This window comes from Thunnus maccoyii, chromosome 17 (genome assembly GCF_910596095.1).
Source record: "Thunnus maccoyii chromosome 17, fThuMac1.1, whole genome shotgun sequence".
In the NCBI taxonomy this organism is placed as follows: domain Eukaryota; kingdom Metazoa; phylum Chordata; class Actinopteri; order Scombriformes; family Scombridae; genus Thunnus; species Thunnus maccoyii.
This window is the reverse complement of record NC_056549.1, coordinates 23,446,577-23,464,775: the sequence shown is the minus strand read 5'-3', so window position 1 is coordinate 23,464,775 and position 18,199 is coordinate 23,446,577. Positions and strand designations below refer to the sequence as shown.

The following is an 18,199-nucleotide window of genomic DNA, read 5'->3' as shown; positions in this document are numbered from 1 at the left end:
TACAGTAAATATCTTAAATAGGAAATATTAAAACCCAATCACCCCAACAACATCAGATGGACAGTAATTACACTTGATAAATGGTGTGTCAGAATAGTAGCCTCCATTCACACCTCTCCCTTGTCTACGGATGACTCTAATGATTGTATTATCCCCTTCAGGACACGTGCCTTGACGAGGCTGGAAAGCCAACTTGCTAGCCACCTCTCTGAGCTGCAGTACTTGTGTGGTGCATCTTCACCATCAGGAATCCCTGACGAGAGCCAAACCAGAGAGCTGGAAGATCTCTGGAAGGAGACAACAAAAGCTGTAACTGAACGGTAAAAAGAGTCTCTGATCCTTAATGATTTACTACAATGTCACTCTAGTCATATGTAGTACCTTGCTGAGTTTGGTGCCTGCGTGTGTGTTGTGTTTTGGATGAAATACAGGCTGGATCAGTGTTGTGTCCTAACAGAGCTGCTGAAGAGGTTTCAGAGCATTCGTGGTGAGCTGAGTGGGACACTGCAGAGGGCAGAAAACACTATCAGTGAACAAGCCTCTTACATGGGGAAAGACAACCTGCAGAGACGACACACTCAGGTATAACAAACTGTATGATTAAGATGATTAAGGAATACAGCTGTTGTGGAAGTTGAACAACTTGTCAGTAAAGTATAGAAAACAGACACCAAAATCATTTGTGTGTACCTTCATGATGTCACTTTCACAGCTTCACTGAATGTGTTTTTATATTAGTTGTTCATCTTTGTGTGAATGTACGATATTCCAGGTCCAGGAAACCAAAGCCGAGCTGAACGGCCTCGGGGATGGCATAGAGGAGGTACGCTGTATCTGCCGGCAGCTTCACACTCATCTACGTCAGATCCCAGAATGCACCATCATCCCATTTGAGAGTGAAGCTGATGCTCTAATGGACCGCTGGCTAGATGTGAGTTTAGTCACTTTTAACTCTCAACTCACCATTTTTCCTTTATTTCCAAAACTTAATGAATCTGCTTTTATTATTTCCTGTGCATATCATATTGTAATGAACCAAAAGAAGGATTTTGTAAGTTTTTTTTAATTTATTTTTTAATTTTTTTTACAGTGATCTAATTCAGTATTTCCATTTATTCTTTTTGTCTCACTTTTCTAAGAACTTGTAGGCTTTATGATACAAAAATTCAGTTTTGTGGATGTATATCATTTCCCAGTAAGCTATATATTTTGTTATTTCTTTGTAATATATTTCTAACCTACTGCTATCCTTGTTTTGCCACTTCAAAAGTATGTATCATGGAAGAAATATTTTGTCAAACCTCTCATTTAAATTTTCAGAGTAATATTTTTTCATTTCTTTGCCGGTTTGCTTGTAGAGAGCACATTTTACTGCACAAATAGTACTTTTCCTTTTGTTTTATGTAAATAGTGAAATGAATTATCATACAGGAGGTCATTACAAAATATTACAGTTCTAAGCTGAGTGCTGTAAGATGAGTGCTAGCCTTCATTGTAAGTACAATTCTTGCAGATATCAGAAAGAACAGATTCTCACCTTGAAAACCTACATCTTGGCCTGACTCTGTGGGACGGGGTCCTCCAGCTGGGGGCGGAGGTGGAGAGCTGGACTGCCAATAAACTAGCAGTGTTTGCTCAGTCTCCGTCATTTCAGACAGACGAGGACATCAGAGCCTTGAAGGTAAAACTGTCTTCCTGTTTATCGATTTGAAAATGTCTCTCGGCCATCAGACTTAAATACTCTCCAGATTTCTACAGTTGCTTTGAACAATAATCGCCTCCGTTTCACTGTCTCCAGAATGAGATCATGACCCGGGAGGAGAGTATGGAGTGTTTCCACCGACGAGCCACTGAGATTCAAGTGCTGCTTCAAAGTACAGAGCCCCCTCTGGAGCTGCAGGTACAACATGAAGCTCTGGTTTAGCTTTCTGTTAATGATGTGGGTGTTTCAGGTGGAAATAGAGCTGCTGGAAGGACAGATACAGTAGATATGAAAAATATAGTTTTGGTTTCAGCTTTACAGGTGTATATTCCTGTTTACTATGACAGTAGACCTTTTGTCTTGCCGGAAACGGTGATCCTTTTATTTTTGCAGGTTTTGGTGTCTTTCTACAGTACATTATAGCTGACTTTGTGAATTCTGAGATTCTAAATTGGCACTTTGTTGGTCAGTTCACAATCTAAAGTGAAGACGATGCCACTATTTCACACTTTAAATCGCAATTTCTTGAGATTTTGACATATTTTGACATGCAAGCCACAATATTTTGTCAGTGGAGGTCTCTTGCTTGATTTTATTTTGTCTAGGTGGTGGAGACCCAGATGAGAAAGAAGATGGAGCAGCTGAAGGAGCTTGTTTCTGAAGCTGAGGATTTTTACAGGCAGATGGTGGCTACTAAGGTACAAATCACCACCAGGATGGCCGAATGCTGCAGCTCCCTACAGAGGATTCAAGACTCCCTCCCCAATCTCAGTGGCTCAGATGCTGCAAAAGTCCTCGCAAAACTTAAGGTAAGTGCTCGAATGAGACTTGTAATTATGAGATTTGTAATTATAAATATACCTAAATCAGTATATGTTGATCAAGTTAAATCATGGGACTGTGCATGACCTTTATATGTTCATATTTTCGTGTAAGGTAGGAAAACAGGTGGGAAATCTTTTGACGGGAAGTGAAGCCTGACTCACTAATGATGGCTGCTCCACCCACATCACCCACATAAGGGGAATTCATGTGTGCAGTGTTATGACTTCCCTTTTTCCTGATATCTTGGTAGTGAAATCCAACATTAAATACAATTTGGGACAATGAATGTATGAAAATTGCTCACACATAGCTCTTGGTAACTTTGTACTTTCAAAGCGTTCAATAATTGCAGGAACAGGAAATTTCGATGGTTTGAAGCTAGATTTTAGCAGCAAGAAACTAACACTAAGAATTTATTTCATAAACATGAAAGATAAAAAAAGTTACAGTAAGTCGCACAGCAGCATATGATCCTCTCAGCAGCAGACACAGATAAAACTGTCAGTCTTTTATATCCTGCCATTGGCATTGACCCCACCACAATATAGAGACTATTCTTATTCTTACCCTCAAACTTTTAAACCAAAAATACTTAAAAACTACATTCCGATTACAACATTACCTAAGAAATGTTGTACACACCAAACAGAAAAATAAGCATTGAAACATCTACTTTAATACACGTAACAGCCCTCACTATTTGAACACTTGGTTCCTCCTGGAACTTTTAAATTGGTGTTGGACAATCTGGGGACTCTTTTTATGTGAACACCTTGGAGAGGAAAGATGAGAGAAAAAGTGAGTGAATGAACAAAGACATTGTACTCTTGCACACTACAAACAATCAGTCAGTCAAGTCTTTTTTGGTATGCGTTATGGAAAAAATGAAAAGCCCATCAGCTAAACTAATATGTGTTTCTCTTAAAGACCAGCCCTTCAGTCAGTGCATGCTGAGAGGCTGCTGCAGTGTGCACAACACCACAAATATAAAATTGAATCAACCACAGCAGTTTGTGCATTTATTTATTAGTTTTTTGTAAACTGGCATATAGTGCAAGTAAACCTGTGTAATGTCCTACAATACAATGAGTTCCTAGTAACAAAATGCATCATGCAAACCTTGATGAGGTCATATAACGGTGGGGAAGAGTGTCAGTTTCTGTGTGCAAAAGACATCAATTAAGTACAATGGAGAGAACCTACGGCATGAGAGTATTTAATTTAATACTTTAATAGCCTAGTGTACTTTAAGCCACTGTGTTTTAGCTATAGTGGTAATATCAAAACACTGTAGTAGACAGCAGTGCCCACTAGAGATGAATGAGTGGAAAGTAACACACGGACTGTACCAGATTTCTCCAGGATTATTTTCTGTTTGTCCAAACTTATTTGAAAAAAGTTAAAATCACATAAAAATCCCAAACACAGGCAGTAAAATTACTGTGTATGTACTTTAAATGTTGTGTTTGAATTTGCCAAATTAGACAAAGTAGACATTAATAGTAGAGACTTTAAAATGCTAATCCCATTCTGTAACTTCTTTTCTTCTACAGGATCTATGTTTGGACCTCCAGAGTCAGGATGAGCAGGCGGAGAGCCTGATGGAGGATCTGCAGGTTATGGCCTCCATAGCTAGTCCAGAGAGCCTGCAGAGTCTGTCTGCAGATGGGATTCAGCTGCAGGAGAAAGTCAGAGCCACCCACCAGATCTTCTCTGAGGTGGAAGAACAGACTCAGAGAAATATCCAGGATCTTGACAGGTAACAAACATCATTCTTAGAGAATTTGAGTGCACATAATGTGAACAGATTGACACATCTGCTATGAACTGTTGATTTATGTTTCTTTCATTCAATGTGACACGCAACATTTACACGTTACAATAAGAGCAATGAGAGCTGCTGATCAGGTATTTCTTGAATCTCATTAGATGCTTCCTGTTTCTTTGTGGAGTAGCTGTTTGATCAGTTGACTGAGTTTCAAAGACTGTCATCAGGGGATCAGCAAAAAGAAACAAAGCAAGCAAGAATATAACCTGACTGAACTCAGTTCATGAGTGTTAAGATGAGTGTAAGAAGGACCAGCTGTGTTTAGTAAAGCTTTCAGGATGCATTTTAGATTGCAGATCCTGTTCTCTACAAGAATGGACATGTAATGTCAATAATTGTCATTTTATGTTGAAACAATTATAATTTGTCAGTTTAATCAATTTTACTTTAGAGGACATCAGATTTGGGACATCAGAATTTTCTGTATGTAATACACACAAGTTCTGAATCAGTCACTTTCTCACCATAATGTCACTTTATTCTGCAATGCACTATGCATACAGTACGTATGTGTGTGTGTGTGTATGTTTGTGTGTGTGTGTGTGTATTTCTGCATGCTCATGCCTGCATTCATACTGTGTGTGTGTGTTATAGGCTGCAGAGGGAGAGTGAGCATTTGGAAGAATGGTTGCAAGCCACTGAGGAAAAAGCAGCAAAGGAGGAGGATCTTAGTCTCCTGCAAGAGGAAGCACTTCAACAAAGGTGAACTGTTTTCTGACGAAGGTCTGTTATCAGGCAGTGTGCAGGGCAATATATTCTGTAGTTTATACTGCAGATGCAAAAGGCCATATAAAGCACTAAACTTGCATTAACATCTAAAGTAGAGAAACCAACAACAGTTTGATTAAGCACACTTGAACAACCTGCAGTCGATCGGTGCTGTGATTTTGAATAATGATGACTCAAGTGGAGGTTGTACAGTCTGTATTTGCCTTGAGGTGACTGACTCATGATTAACTACATGACTGTTGTTGTAGTTTTTTCATTTACCCCACTTGTTTTTAAAGTAATATGATATTTTTGAATGGATTACAACTCCTTGTTTGGAGGAATATGGTCTGGTGCACACCGTTACAGTCAAAGCTTTGAATAAAGTGCAGCACCTTATCACACACAGAACAGCTCCAATTTGTCTTTTGCCGACGCTCTCTCATCTTTAAATACATAATTTTTAATGTTAAACTTTGTTGATTATGTGTAGGTGATTTTTTAAAAATGTTTTTTGATTAAGCTGCAGTGTTATGAGATTTTTCCATTTGTACTTATTTACCACATGAGCACATTCTTGGTAACTGTGCCCTGATAAAGACAAAGCTCAGTTTTAGTTCCCTTGCTAACGTGTCAATAAGCTGTAACTGAGCATCAACTCCTGGCTTATTTTTCTCCCCTGCAGGGTGAGAGCAGAGGCCCTCAGTGAACTTGTGTCATCCTTACAAAGCAGCACACTTCAGCAGTCTGCACTTGTAAAGGAAAGCAGCAAACTGTTGGAACGATACTACAGCTTCCAAACCAACGTACTGGGTGGATGTGTGGAGAAGGACAGCTCACTGAGGAGGGACACAGAAGTGTTTCAGGCTTTTTTAAAGTCCAGTCAGTCCAGGGTCGAAGATCTGCGACAGAGTCCTGTAGAGCAGAAACATCACTGTGCTCAAGTAAGAAACACTTTCTCTACATATCTGGTAGATCATGTTCTGTACAAATCCGAATACGACCTTAAACACAACAGAGGTGTTTTCTAGGAGTGAATACTCCTCCACATGGAGTATCTATGTAAAACATTCTGCAGTAAAGCAACATTACTTGTAGTATTTTTAGTAAATATTTTTATTCTGTTTCATGTAGTTCTAAAGTGCGGATGCTTGCAGTAGTGAGTAATGTTATATAAGGGTGTGGTCACACTGATCTCTCATCTGTTTTTTTTTTTCTAGATTTGTTTCTACCTGTTTCTTTCCTAAGGAGTGTCCATTTGTTGTTGTTGAAAACAAAAAGTTCCTTTGTAACTATCCATGCTGCTGCATTCTTAAAAGGTTACACAGAGACAAAAAAGACAGTCAGCAACATACTCTGTCAGTCTGTGCAGTCACAGATTAGTGTGATTGCAGCGTTAAGGGCTAAATAACTAATCTGTAAAAGTATATTTCAGGCTGTGGAAAATGCAACGGTAGAGGGGAAAGCATGCCTTGAAGAAGTTGGAGTTACTGGAAGTAGTCTGAGCCCCAGACTGTGCGATGGAGACGATCTGAAACAGAAATTTCAGGAAAATGAGTCAGAGCTCACCTCCTCTTACCTGCTCCGAAGACAGGAGGCCTGCTGCAGAGTGCAGGAGCTGCAGCACCGAACTGCTCAGCTCCCAACTTTATTCCCCTGGCCCGGCACCGCTGAGCGTCGACAAGTCTGCCTTCTAGCCCGTCAACTGCAGGATGAAATTGAATCCCTGCAATTAACTCTCATCAGCCTGGATGAACAGGGGCAAGACCAGACTGGGAAAACCAGTGACGCCATCTGGAAGGATTCCTCCCAGGCTGAGCTGGAGACCTGCTGCTCAACACTGATGGCAGAGCTGAATGTAAAGATTTCCGTGTGAATTTTCATGTATACAGTGATTTAGTGTAATCACTCTAAAAGCTCTCTAACTGTGGCTTGGTGTAACTGTCCACAGGGTGTGTGTTCCCGCCTCGAGGAAAGTGTGTGTAATGAGGAACATTTTGGCCAGTTGCTGCAGGACTGCCGCCACAAACTGACATCCCTGCAGGAAAGGATGTCAGCCTGTCAAGCCCGGAAAGAAGAAAGCTATGCCAGACAGATCACTGATGTAGCAGCTCTGGAGGTGAACTCCATTAGATTAACTGAGAATGTGAACTTATCATAGCTTTTTTTATTTCACGTTCCTTCTGTTTTAAACCCCTGAACACGGCATCTTTATGAAGGGGATGGAATTTTTTAAAATTAAGCAACTAATGCCGTCTTTTGCGTATTAAAACACACAACATGCTTATCTGTCACTCTCTCCACCTCTGTAGGCTTTGCTGCAAGAAGTAACAGATGTAGAAAAAGACCTTCTGCAACTTGTAACACTCAAAGACTCCATCGCAGCCAGTTCCACAGCCGAGGCCCAGGCCAGCCTCTGCCAGGAAGTCAGTAACCTCCAAAACCACAAGAGGGCGCTAGATAGTAGTGTCAGAGAAAATCTAGCACTGCTTGAAGAGAAGAGGAACCAGAGTATGCAAAAAGTGAAGGATGAAGCCTCCTGTGTACAGATAGCACTAAAAGACCTGGCTGAAAACTTAGGAAAACTTTCTGGGAATCATGAAGAGTTGCCTCACATTAGCCAGCTTAAACAACAGTGGTGTATAATACAGGTAATGTTGTAAGATCATATAAATTATTATGTTACTTTATCCCAGAATAAGAGTGTATAATTTATAAAGGAAGAACTGCTTCATGAATTAAAGTAGACAGCTGACGATACCATCGATCACTGAGGCTTTTTTTTGTCTCTCAGGACTGTGACAACAGGTTGACAGTGTTGGCTGCAAGAGTTGATGACCTGCAGAGGACTGGAGAGTCAAGCATCACACAAGAAATGCTTCCTGCAGATGTCATTTTGACTGTGGATGCAGCTGCTAAAGACCTTGACAGGTACTTCATCTCATTGCTGCTTTCAAAACAGGAAAGTTGAATTCCTCAGAATGATTAACCATCACAATGTTTACTCACAATACACAAGCAGGTTTTTGGATATGTTTGATTTAAACATACTATATATCAGGGCTGGGTGACAACTAACAATTTAATTTCATTATCATTTAATCCGCCGACAATTTTCTTGATTAATTGATGTATAACATTTCAGAAAACAGTGAAAGCGCCTGTTAATTTCCCAGAGTCAAAGATTAGATCTTTTAATATCTTATTTTGCCCGAATAACAATCTAAAACCCAAAGATATTCAGTTTAATATCATGTATAACAGAGAAAAGCACGAAATAATCACATTTGAGTAGCAAAATCTAGCATATTGTGGCATATTTGCTTAAAATTTCACTAAAATGAATATTTGATTATCAATATAGTTTAATCAACTAATTGTTGCAGCTCTGCTATACATAGCATTTTAAAATCAATTGGTCATTGGCACATTAGTGTTAGGACCATGGTGTAATTATAGTAAACAAATAACAGCATTGTACACCTAACTTGATATTTCTTTACATTTTAGACTTTTAGACTTTTCTTGAGGCTTTTTTTTATATGGACACGCATCCATTTCATTTGCTGTTTATGAGCTTATGGCAGGAAAGGCTGATAAAGCAGGAATCTCCAATATTTATTCTCTACAGTCAATAAATGAATACAATGAAACCCATTCAAAGTCATGCTCTGTTTGCAACATAAAGTAAAAGAGGTGATGAGATGAGGTGGTGAGAAATGTGGTTCAAAACTTGAAAACACAACTGCAACATGTAGCACTTGAAGTGTTCGAAATAACTTGAAGTCTATAACTGCCTGTTTGTTCACTCTTGTGTTCTCACTTTAGCCTCAGGTCAATTTTTCTGCAAAAGAAGAATGAGTGTGCAGAAAACACTGCCAACAAGGTGAAACAGGCCATCAGCCAGCTGAAGCAGTGGAGCCAAACAGTACAAGCTGAACCATCATCACCCAACCAGGTATACACACCAATGTGTCCATCCATTTTTCTACTAATGCATTAATTACATTCCTGCTAAATAACAAAATGTAGTGGTTATAAAATGCTACAGTAATCTCAGACAACAAACCTGTCAACAAATCCCGTAAAAAGACCAAAACCAACAATGTTTTAGTTCATATGTTCAAATGTTTTAGCTCTCAATGCTTTCTGACTTCCCTACCCTGTATGTGGCTCTCAGCCCCAAGCCCATTTGTTCCTACTCAAGACTAAAATTTTAAAACAGGTCACAAATATATGGCCTAATTTTTTTTTAAAAGGACTCAGTAATTTCCTGAAACAGCTGGGCACTGTAGTTTTTAGCAAACATTCCTCAAACAGGAGTAAATAGTGCATTTGTTAGGGACTATTTTCAGCAGTGCATTAATACATATTTGGCGCGCTAGTGTGAATTCACAGCAGTAGGACGGTGTAGGTGGCATTGAGCCAAAATAAACTACAGCACTCATGTTTGTGGTGATGAAAGAACATGTCACCCACTCCAACACTGTGACTCATTTTATGTGTAATAATTTTGTACAACAACGGAGGAATAAACTATATCAGGGTTTAGCTGCACAGTCATATTTGTTAATAGGATCGATTAATTGTTAAAATTTCTCTTTCCATGGGATTTGTTGACAATAAGAAAATGTAGAATATAGCCAGCCTTATTGTTTAATATAACATTTTATTATACAAAGTCCACTATAAACCAGTCAGGATATTCATATTCTATAAACAAGGGTGTTTCTCAACATTATTATTTTTCTGATGCATGTTAAGTGAAATGAGGTAGCTCTCATGTTCTGCAGGTTGTCATTGCCATTAAAATTCAAAGTATTCTGAATAATATCCAAAAAGAAGTAAAATAAACATTAGGTATTCTCTGATCTTGATACTGTTGCTTGTGGAACATAAGGGTACTTCCATGAGCCTTTGTGTTAATACCAGGACCAATAACTTGAGCTTATCTGGCTTGGACATTTTTCTACACAGCAAGATTTTTATGTCTTTTGCAGAGCTGCTCTCCAAATACCACAGTTACATCCTCTAGTCTTGAATAATTCTACAAGGGACATACTTTCTCTTCTATGTGGTACATGGTGAATTTAATATAGCCCTCAATTGGGTGGAGGTGGCTAATTTTGTTAAAGGTTTGCTCTTTCCCATTACTAAAGATCATAAACGTGTTGGAACTTATTTTTCTATCAGCCTTACCATCTGCTCCTGCCAAAAATTCTGAAAGCCTAACTGTGACTTTGCTTTTCTTGTTTTGCCAGTCTCCTGAGTGATGGTGTATGTTTGTTTTAGTAGAGCAATTATCCGGATGTCTCTGAATTTATGGGATAACTATTTATTCGTGGTAAAATCCAAAATAATGTGCCTTTTTAACTTGTAAAACTAAACATTTTACCAACTACAAATGATTCAGGCTCACTATTGAATCCTTTGAATGCTTTCTGAGACAACTTGTCAAAAACCTTTTATCAGTCGGAGGTTTGAGTTTGTATATCTGTCTGTTTCTCAGGCAGCTCTGGATGAAGGTTCACAGCTCCAACAAGCCCTTCATGAAGTGTTATCAGAAGGAGATTTTCTTCTAAACTGTTTGGGTAAAAAATTCACAAAGAAACAAAAGAAACATGCTTCAGATGCCCTCAGTGAAAGCACACATGCCCTTGAAACCTTAACTAAAAGCCTGGTGAGTTTCTCTTCAGTCACCAAATTGTACAATCCGCTGTAATAATGATATAGAATTGATTGTGTTCTTAACACTTTCGTTCAATTTCACAGGTTTCACAGGTCAGTCAGAGTCAAAGAGAAGGAGAATTGGAAGAGACTGTTAGAAGCGGAGGTGATACGTTGCACTCAGTTTCACCTGATGAAACGTTGACCATGTGTCCTCCTCCTTCAGCATCAGACTACAGGAAAAACTCTGATCTGAATGACAACAAAGTTCAAATCAAAGGCTCTTCCTACATTTCAGAAAGACATCATCCTTCAACAGAACCTGCCATGCACACATCAGGAGGATCACATGTGGATGCTAATGGTACAAAATTTGACCAAGCATGTATTTCTATGCAACAAACAGATAGCCTTACGCAAACAGAAGATGCCTTAGCTCCTTATCAAGTCCAATTTGCAGAAATCCCACATATTTCCATATCAAAAACTCAACAACAGTCACAAGAGTTAACATCAACTCCTCCAAAAACAGAGACAGATTTCTTTAAGACTGATCTCAGGCCAAAAGATATCAGCACAATAAATGTAAACGATACAGAGTGTTTAGTGTCAGAATCGCCTCTTACGCTCAACAAGAATTTAATGGCTCAGCAAGACAACACTGAGCCTTTGCAGAAATCCCCAGATATTGGTAATGGGGTAAAGCTAGAGGACATCCCATTACCAACTCATGAAAATCAATCTGGACATGTAGCAGCACAATCAGACACATTTAGGGGAATTAATGCTGCACAAGAACTAGAGAAACACTGTAAGGCCATTAGTGTGACCCCAAAGAGAGTGTTTACAATTGTGTTGGACATGGAGCCAGATGAACTCTGGTATCATAAGGAAGCAGAGCTGGTTGATGCAAAGTACCAGAATTTCAACAGTTCAAGGCTCCCCGAGAGGAAATCTGGACTGTTTTCAACATCAGTCATTCCTGAATCAGATAAAACAGATTTCAAAAGTCCTTGTTTAGATAATCTTGAATCAAGCCCATCTCAAGTGACAGACTCAATGTCGGAAACCCCCCCTGCTTTAGTAGGTACAGAACTGAATGAGTTAAAATCTACAGGTGCCAAATCTAGATGCTTAGAAAACTTAGAAACCCATGACAAAACACACAATGAAGTGTCGAATTCCTCCATATCACGTGGCTCTGTTGCTGAATTTCATGTCAGTGGTTCAGATCCGGCAGGAACAACATTTCCGCATGTCAAACAAGAGGAGATGACAGATTTGTGCCACCCTGAGGAGCGAACAATGAGCCCAGTCTTGTGCACAGTGAAAGGTTCAGTGCAAACAGGAGAGTCTTTGACGGAAACCCAGATACAGCTGACGGCTGTTGACACCGCACAGAGCAAAGGTACGGGATATGCAGAGATGGCAGAGGGAGAAAAGACTGAAGAGGCAAGTGACCCTGACCGCACAGAGACCAAATATTTAAAAGTGCCAGAAAGATGTGAGTCTACAGTGCCAAATGTGGAAAGTGAGTCAAAGTTACCTGCATCGCTGGAGGCCAAAGAGATGACACAGGAGCAGGTAGGTTTCATATTAGTGTTCTACTTTGACTTTCTTACTCACCCCTTCTTTTTCTCATAATTTTGCTTTTCTGATACAAAACTTGATTTGTTAGTGAGGCACGCTGGATGGGAAACACATAACATCTCTTGGTTATGAAACTGAAAAAAGAGACTCAGCTTGACTCTCTGTGCCTGTTGTAAAGGTTTATTTAGTGATTACAACAATCAATTATTTAAATTAAATCAGATATCAGCCGCTCTATGTCATCAACCTCCAATATGATGCAATTTGTTTGATGATATTAACACCTGGGTGATTAGATAATGATAATAGTAAACACACCACCAAATCCTCAGGAAAGAAACATAGAAAAAGCTTTTGTGTGGTCAGTTTTCTGTGGGTTAGCTGTTGCCTGTGTACTCAGAAGAATGATTACAAAAAAGATGAGGTAGAAATAAAGATCCATATGGTCTGCTGTGACATCCAGAAAAACTAAGGAACTACCCACATTCACTGCCAGTGCCTGAAAGAGAGGAAAGATAGACAGCCACACATGCATTATTACTTTACTACTACTACTACTCTTTGGCTTTTTTGCCTCTTTCACATTTTTTTGCCTCCTGTAAATGTGGTAACTGCCAGTATCTGCAAAGAAAGTGCACTCATTTGCCAGCTTATTATAAGCTTTTTTTGACATTTATATTATCTGGAGACCACTCATCACCAGACCTGTTGCTGGTGAGTTTCTTCCAGTTTCTAGATTCCTTTTGACAGCATACGCTGTAGTGTTCAAAAATACTTGACATTTTTGGACACCAAAACCAAAGTCAACCTGTCATTATTCTCAGTAATAATAGCGTGCCTTCTCGCTACAGCTGACATTTGTTTCCCATGATGACTGCTGAGTGTCTTAAAATGTTCCACCAAATACAAGATTTATTAGAGATTTATTTAAGGGTGCTGCAGTGGGGAAGTCAACAAGTTGTGTTTATAAAAGACAGTTTGATCATCAACTGTAAGTCAAACATACATTCTGTTTTTGCTTAAGCTGCACGATTAGAGTGATCATGATTCAGGGGACAGTTCCAATAAAATGAATTAAAAATTACAATATTTCTCTCATTTCTTTTTTAATTTTCCAATTTTAGGTGAATAAACACTTGAGATTTAACCAGAGATATTAAAGCATACACCAATATAGTGTTCAGAAACGTTTGAACAAAAATGTACAGTTTATCCAAGCTGTGACAAATACTTATATGACAGGTATTTATTTTAAAACCCTAGATAAGGAATGCTGCTTTCATACTGTAGTAGAAAGTACACTCAGCTCCTGGAAAGAAATAAAGTTTACTTTCATCAACTGCCACTTAAGTTGGTCATATGCCCCTAACTTTCTGAAAACCTCTTTTTTAAGTCAAAATTGACTCAAAGGTGCAGTGTGTAGAATTTAGTAGCATCTAGCAGAACAGACATGGCAGAAATGGAATATAATATTCTTAAGTATGTTTTAATTAGTTTATAATCACCTGAAAATAAGAATTGTTGTGTTTTCGTTACCTTAGAATGAGCCCTTTATATCTACATGAGAGGCTGCAATCTGCAACCTCACCACCAGATGCCATTAAATCCTACGCACTAGTCCCTTAAATAGTATAAAATATTACTCTTTTTACTTTTTTCCCTGCAGCAAGTCGGAAATGTGCTGTGTGTGTTCAAATTCTCTTCCCGCTCATTCACACCTTGCTCCAAGACACACCATAGTCATGCCCAAAATATTTCAAAAGGCACCCCCCCGTTTGCAGTCTAGTAGCTTGACAGTTCATGTCATGTTTTGGTGTTTGCCCTGACTAACCGCATTATAACAGATCAGTTGTTTCTTTAAAGAGGGTAGTAGGCAGTACTTTGTAGAATCCTTCTCCCTCAGGGCAGACTGCTCCCTTCTTAGGCACATTCCTGTTTTAACTGTACTGACTCGCCGGGCCACCGTCAACATAGTAATATTCACTGCTGTGAATCGAGGAAAGAACAGGAAGCTCTGTTATTATCTGTGGACAAACACAGGGAAGAAAGCTCAAATGTGACGCCACCCTTGTCGCCTGTGTTGATAGCCTCAGATCCAGCAGGACATGGAGCCTGAGAGGACGGCGCAGGAGTTGGCAGCTGATCCAGGAGCCGGAGAGGTGACAGGTGGATCACCTGGATCTGAGTCCAGCAAACACACGTCCACCATGCAGGACATTTTTTCCGAGATCCAGACCTTGGTGGAAAGAAGTAACATTATAAATGTAAGTATCAACTGTTTTTCTGCATCAAGAGCTGAGCTTGTTAATCTACAAAAATATGTTGTTATGAGTTTACTTAACTCTTACTTAACTCTTCTCAGAATTTGTGCACCAAAGGTTAAATACTTATTCAATTCATTCCTTTGATACTTATGATACATTATCTACAAACTGTCGTTGCACACAGCATAGTAAGTAAATGAAACTCTAAACATTTGAGTTATCTCTATCTAAGGGCAAGAAGTCAATTATAAATGCATGGAACAGTGAGCAGATAAGGCCGGCAATTTTTGATTGATGTTTGTGTGTTTCCATGATGCCACTGAGAGGAATGTCCACAGGAAGGGACCTATGAGATGCAACGACTTCCTGCAGGGTCATTAGCAGAGTCTTATTTCCCTGAGTACACAGTGTGTGACTTGTACTGCCACAATTTGAACACTTTTTATACAAAATGTGATACTGCTTAAGTTTGGAATGATATTATATCATTTTTGTGCTCTTGTTGCCCACAATCATTTTAGCCTGCGATGAGGCTACTATTTTTAGGTTTGTAGACAGAAAGAGCAAACTATAATCTGATGAATTTGTTGGCTTTTCCTTTTTTTGGCTTGTGTTTCTCCTGCTTTTTACACTATTGTCATTATTATCACTTATAGGGGCTCAGGCTTGTAGATAGCTCTAAAAAACTGTTTTATTTATACATATTTTTCCCACCATTTTTATTTTGTTTGTCATGTCACAGAGGACACCACACATTGATTTAAACTGGTACCTGAAGTCCTCTCCTGGTGAGCCAGAGATTCGATTGGTACGAACAGTCCAGAAGGTTCTGGCATGTCGATATCAACCAGCACGGCTGGATGTCACAGCTATGGCCAAACAGCTGGAGGAGGCACAGGCATGTACTTCTATTTACTTATTTTCCTTAGTTAAGACCACTATACTTTGCACTATCTTCTGTTTCATAAGAAATTCATTTTGGTGTAATATTTTTTTTAAATGAAATAAAATAAATAGATATTTAATGTAACACATGATCTATTATCAAAAAAGCAATAATGTAGAAAAATGTAAAGTCTGTTGTCTGCTCCGTCGGCTGTAGGACTACAACCGCTGCGTGCTGGAGCAAGTGGCTACAGTGAAAAACACAAGTTCTGCTGGGGTTGGTGACCCAGGTGTGTTGAAAAGCGTTGAAGGACAATGGAGTGCTGCACTGCTGGATGCATCTGCCACAGTGCAGGTCAAAGCTGCACAGCTGGATCAGGTCAAACAGTATCACAAACAAATGAATATCACTAGAGCTTTCCTGGATGTTCTGGCGGCTGAGAATGAAAAAAGGAGCTTGTGAGTAATCTCTTAATTTGAAGCCTATATTGTAGTAAACAGCATCATTTCTTGAGAGTATTTGTTTGTGTACTTGATATACTCATAGTCTTTTGTTGCTGTTTTTGTTAGAAATGCTTTAGGAAGTAGTGCTCTTCAAGCTGAAAAACTCCATGCCCTGCTGCAAACCATGGAATTGAAGAAAGACATGATGGAAGAGCTCCTCCGATTAAGTAGCCAGTTGTCGGTCCACTTGAGCAAGGCTGAAAGCTCAGGTGCTCTTCTTGCCCAGCTTGGAGATGTCCAGGAAGAATGGAGGCTTTTGAAAGGAAGTATCAAGAGAGCTCTGCAGCATGCCTCAAACTCTGCCTCTCAATCCGCTCTTCTCATAAAAGAGGCCGAACATCTTAAAGAAAAGCTTGAAGCTCTTCAGAAATCCAACATTTTCACACAATCTGCTGGGATAATCCATGATAGCAAAAGCATGTTGGAACTGATTTGTTTGACTGCAGACCTAAAACTGTACAACCAGCTTTATCTGCACCTACAGTCCCAGTCAGACGCTCTTGTCCATTTCTCTCTGGGTCAGAAAGAGAAGATTGAGATCAAACATAATCTTCAGGAATTGTGGTCCTTGCTCAACGTCACCAAGAGCAAGCTGGACACTTCCACATGTAGCGCTGGTTACGTTTCTTCAGCTAAGATCAACAATCAATTACGGGACTTGATCATATGGGCGAAACAGGCAGAAAACCATATCTCAATTGGGAAAAAGTTGTCTCTTTTCCCTGAGGAGGCTCGTATTCAGATTGTTGAGATGAAGAAATGTCAGACTGATATTTTAACCAGACGTTCCAACATGCAGGTAGAAGTTAAAGAAATGAAAGCCTTAGCATCTGACATGGATAACGAGGAATGTGACCGAGTATTGAAGACAGTAGAAGACCTGTACAGAGGCATTGCTGAGAGCTTGAATCATGTTCTTGACACCATGAAGAAAAATCTACAGGAGAGGGAGAAACTATTAGGCCAGCTTGCCAGCATGGATGTCTGGCTAGCGGAAACACATGCTAATAGAGACCCCTGTGCTCACATTGAGAATGTTTCCAAAGCTGATACAGGAAAGCTGGAGAGTGAGCTAAAGATTCACAAGTTAACCACAGTTGAGATAGAGAGGCATCTACATCTGGTGGAGGTAATGGCAGAAAGTTGCAAGGAAGTAGCAGCAGGGCTGAGCCCAGGAGAGAGCCGCTACCTTGTCAATAGGCTTTCAGGCCTTTGGACAGAATTAGATGTATTGCTGGCTCATGAGAAAGCAACCAGCTGGGAATTAGAGGAGCTGATTCATGAGCGGGCCGCTTCAGATGAGGAGCTGTCTACCATCCAGGCTAGTTTAAAGCAAATCTCCACTGATTTAGAGCAGCTTCGGTTCCCCTTAGCACAGGAATCCTTTTCAACAATTGCACTAATGAAGCACATGCTAATGGAACATCAGTGTCAAGTACAAGACATTCAGCACTGCCAGGAGGCCAAGCGTAGCTCCCTGCTGTGCGCCATTGGGGAACTGCAAGACAGGTGCAAAGCTCTTAGTATTCATGCCTTTGAGCAAGACAAATATCAGCACCTTAGGGGACAAATGGAGGAATCTAGGGACATTGCCAAAGAGCAAATCCAGCGTGCCAAAGACAAAACAATCAGAGTGGGTGAGAGGTTCAGACTATGCCAGTCACTCTTAGTTGAACTCCCTTTGGTGAAGACACAGTGTCAAGAAGCAGCAGACCAACTGGAGGCCATAGCTCAAGAATTGTATCCATCACAGCTTAATTCAGAGAGGCAGAGGATTCATCACACTGTGGAAACTTTAGTCTCCTGGGAGCATTCTGTCACAGATCATATCAAAAACCTGGAGGCCAAGCTTCTGCTAGGGCTACGTCTTTCCTCTGAGCTTCCTGCCTTAATGGAGCTTTTCCAAAGTACAAGACTGGAGCGTCAGGAAGCCAAACCAATCAATCCAGATGAAAAAGCAATAGACATTGCACTACAAAGATGTTGGGTTTTTTGGAGAAATATGGAGTCTGGAATGCGGGTGTTTGAAGCTTTGGGACAGAAAGAAAAAATTAACTTAAAGAAGAACTACAAGGAACTGTACTCGCTTAGAGATGCTGCAATGAAAGAGTGCCATTTACAAATGGTAAGCTTAAATATTTTCAGTTAATACAGCCTGCTTTTGAGTTTTTACACTGCACAATTCATATTTTTTGTTTCACTAAATTTTGCTTGATCATGTATTCA

The 18,199-nt window shown here is 39.7% G+C and overlaps 1 protein-coding gene across 1 annotated transcript in view; it reads left to right on the top strand.

Moving 5' to 3' along the window:
• Positions 1-18,199, top strand: part of LOC121882242 (nesprin-2) — a 75,033-nt gene that overhangs the window by 4,536 nt on the left and 52,298 nt on the right. The window contains exons 7-26 of the mRNA XM_042390327.1: positions 162-320; positions 432-582; positions 773-931; positions 1,514-1,681; positions 1,799-1,900; positions 2,308-2,511; positions 4,081-4,286; positions 4,950-5,057; positions 5,749-6,007; positions 6,499-6,921; positions 7,015-7,182; positions 7,376-7,714; positions 7,858-7,994; positions 8,892-9,021; positions 10,573-10,743; positions 10,836-12,314; positions 14,408-14,584; positions 15,327-15,482; positions 15,687-15,928; positions 16,040-18,098. Coding sequence (XP_042246261.1) covers positions 162-320; positions 432-582; positions 773-931; positions 1,514-1,681; positions 1,799-1,900; positions 2,308-2,511; positions 4,081-4,286; positions 4,950-5,057; positions 5,749-6,007; positions 6,499-6,921; positions 7,015-7,182; positions 7,376-7,714; positions 7,858-7,994; positions 8,892-9,021; positions 10,573-10,743; positions 10,836-12,314; positions 14,408-14,584; positions 15,327-15,482; positions 15,687-15,928; positions 16,040-18,098 — 6,997 coding nt within the window. The remainder of the gene's footprint in view (positions 1-161; positions 321-431; positions 583-772; positions 932-1,513; positions 1,682-1,798; positions 1,901-2,307; positions 2,512-4,080; positions 4,287-4,949; positions 5,058-5,748; positions 6,008-6,498; positions 6,922-7,014; positions 7,183-7,375; positions 7,715-7,857; positions 7,995-8,891; positions 9,022-10,572; positions 10,744-10,835; positions 12,315-14,407; positions 14,585-15,326; positions 15,483-15,686; positions 15,929-16,039; positions 18,099-18,199) is intronic.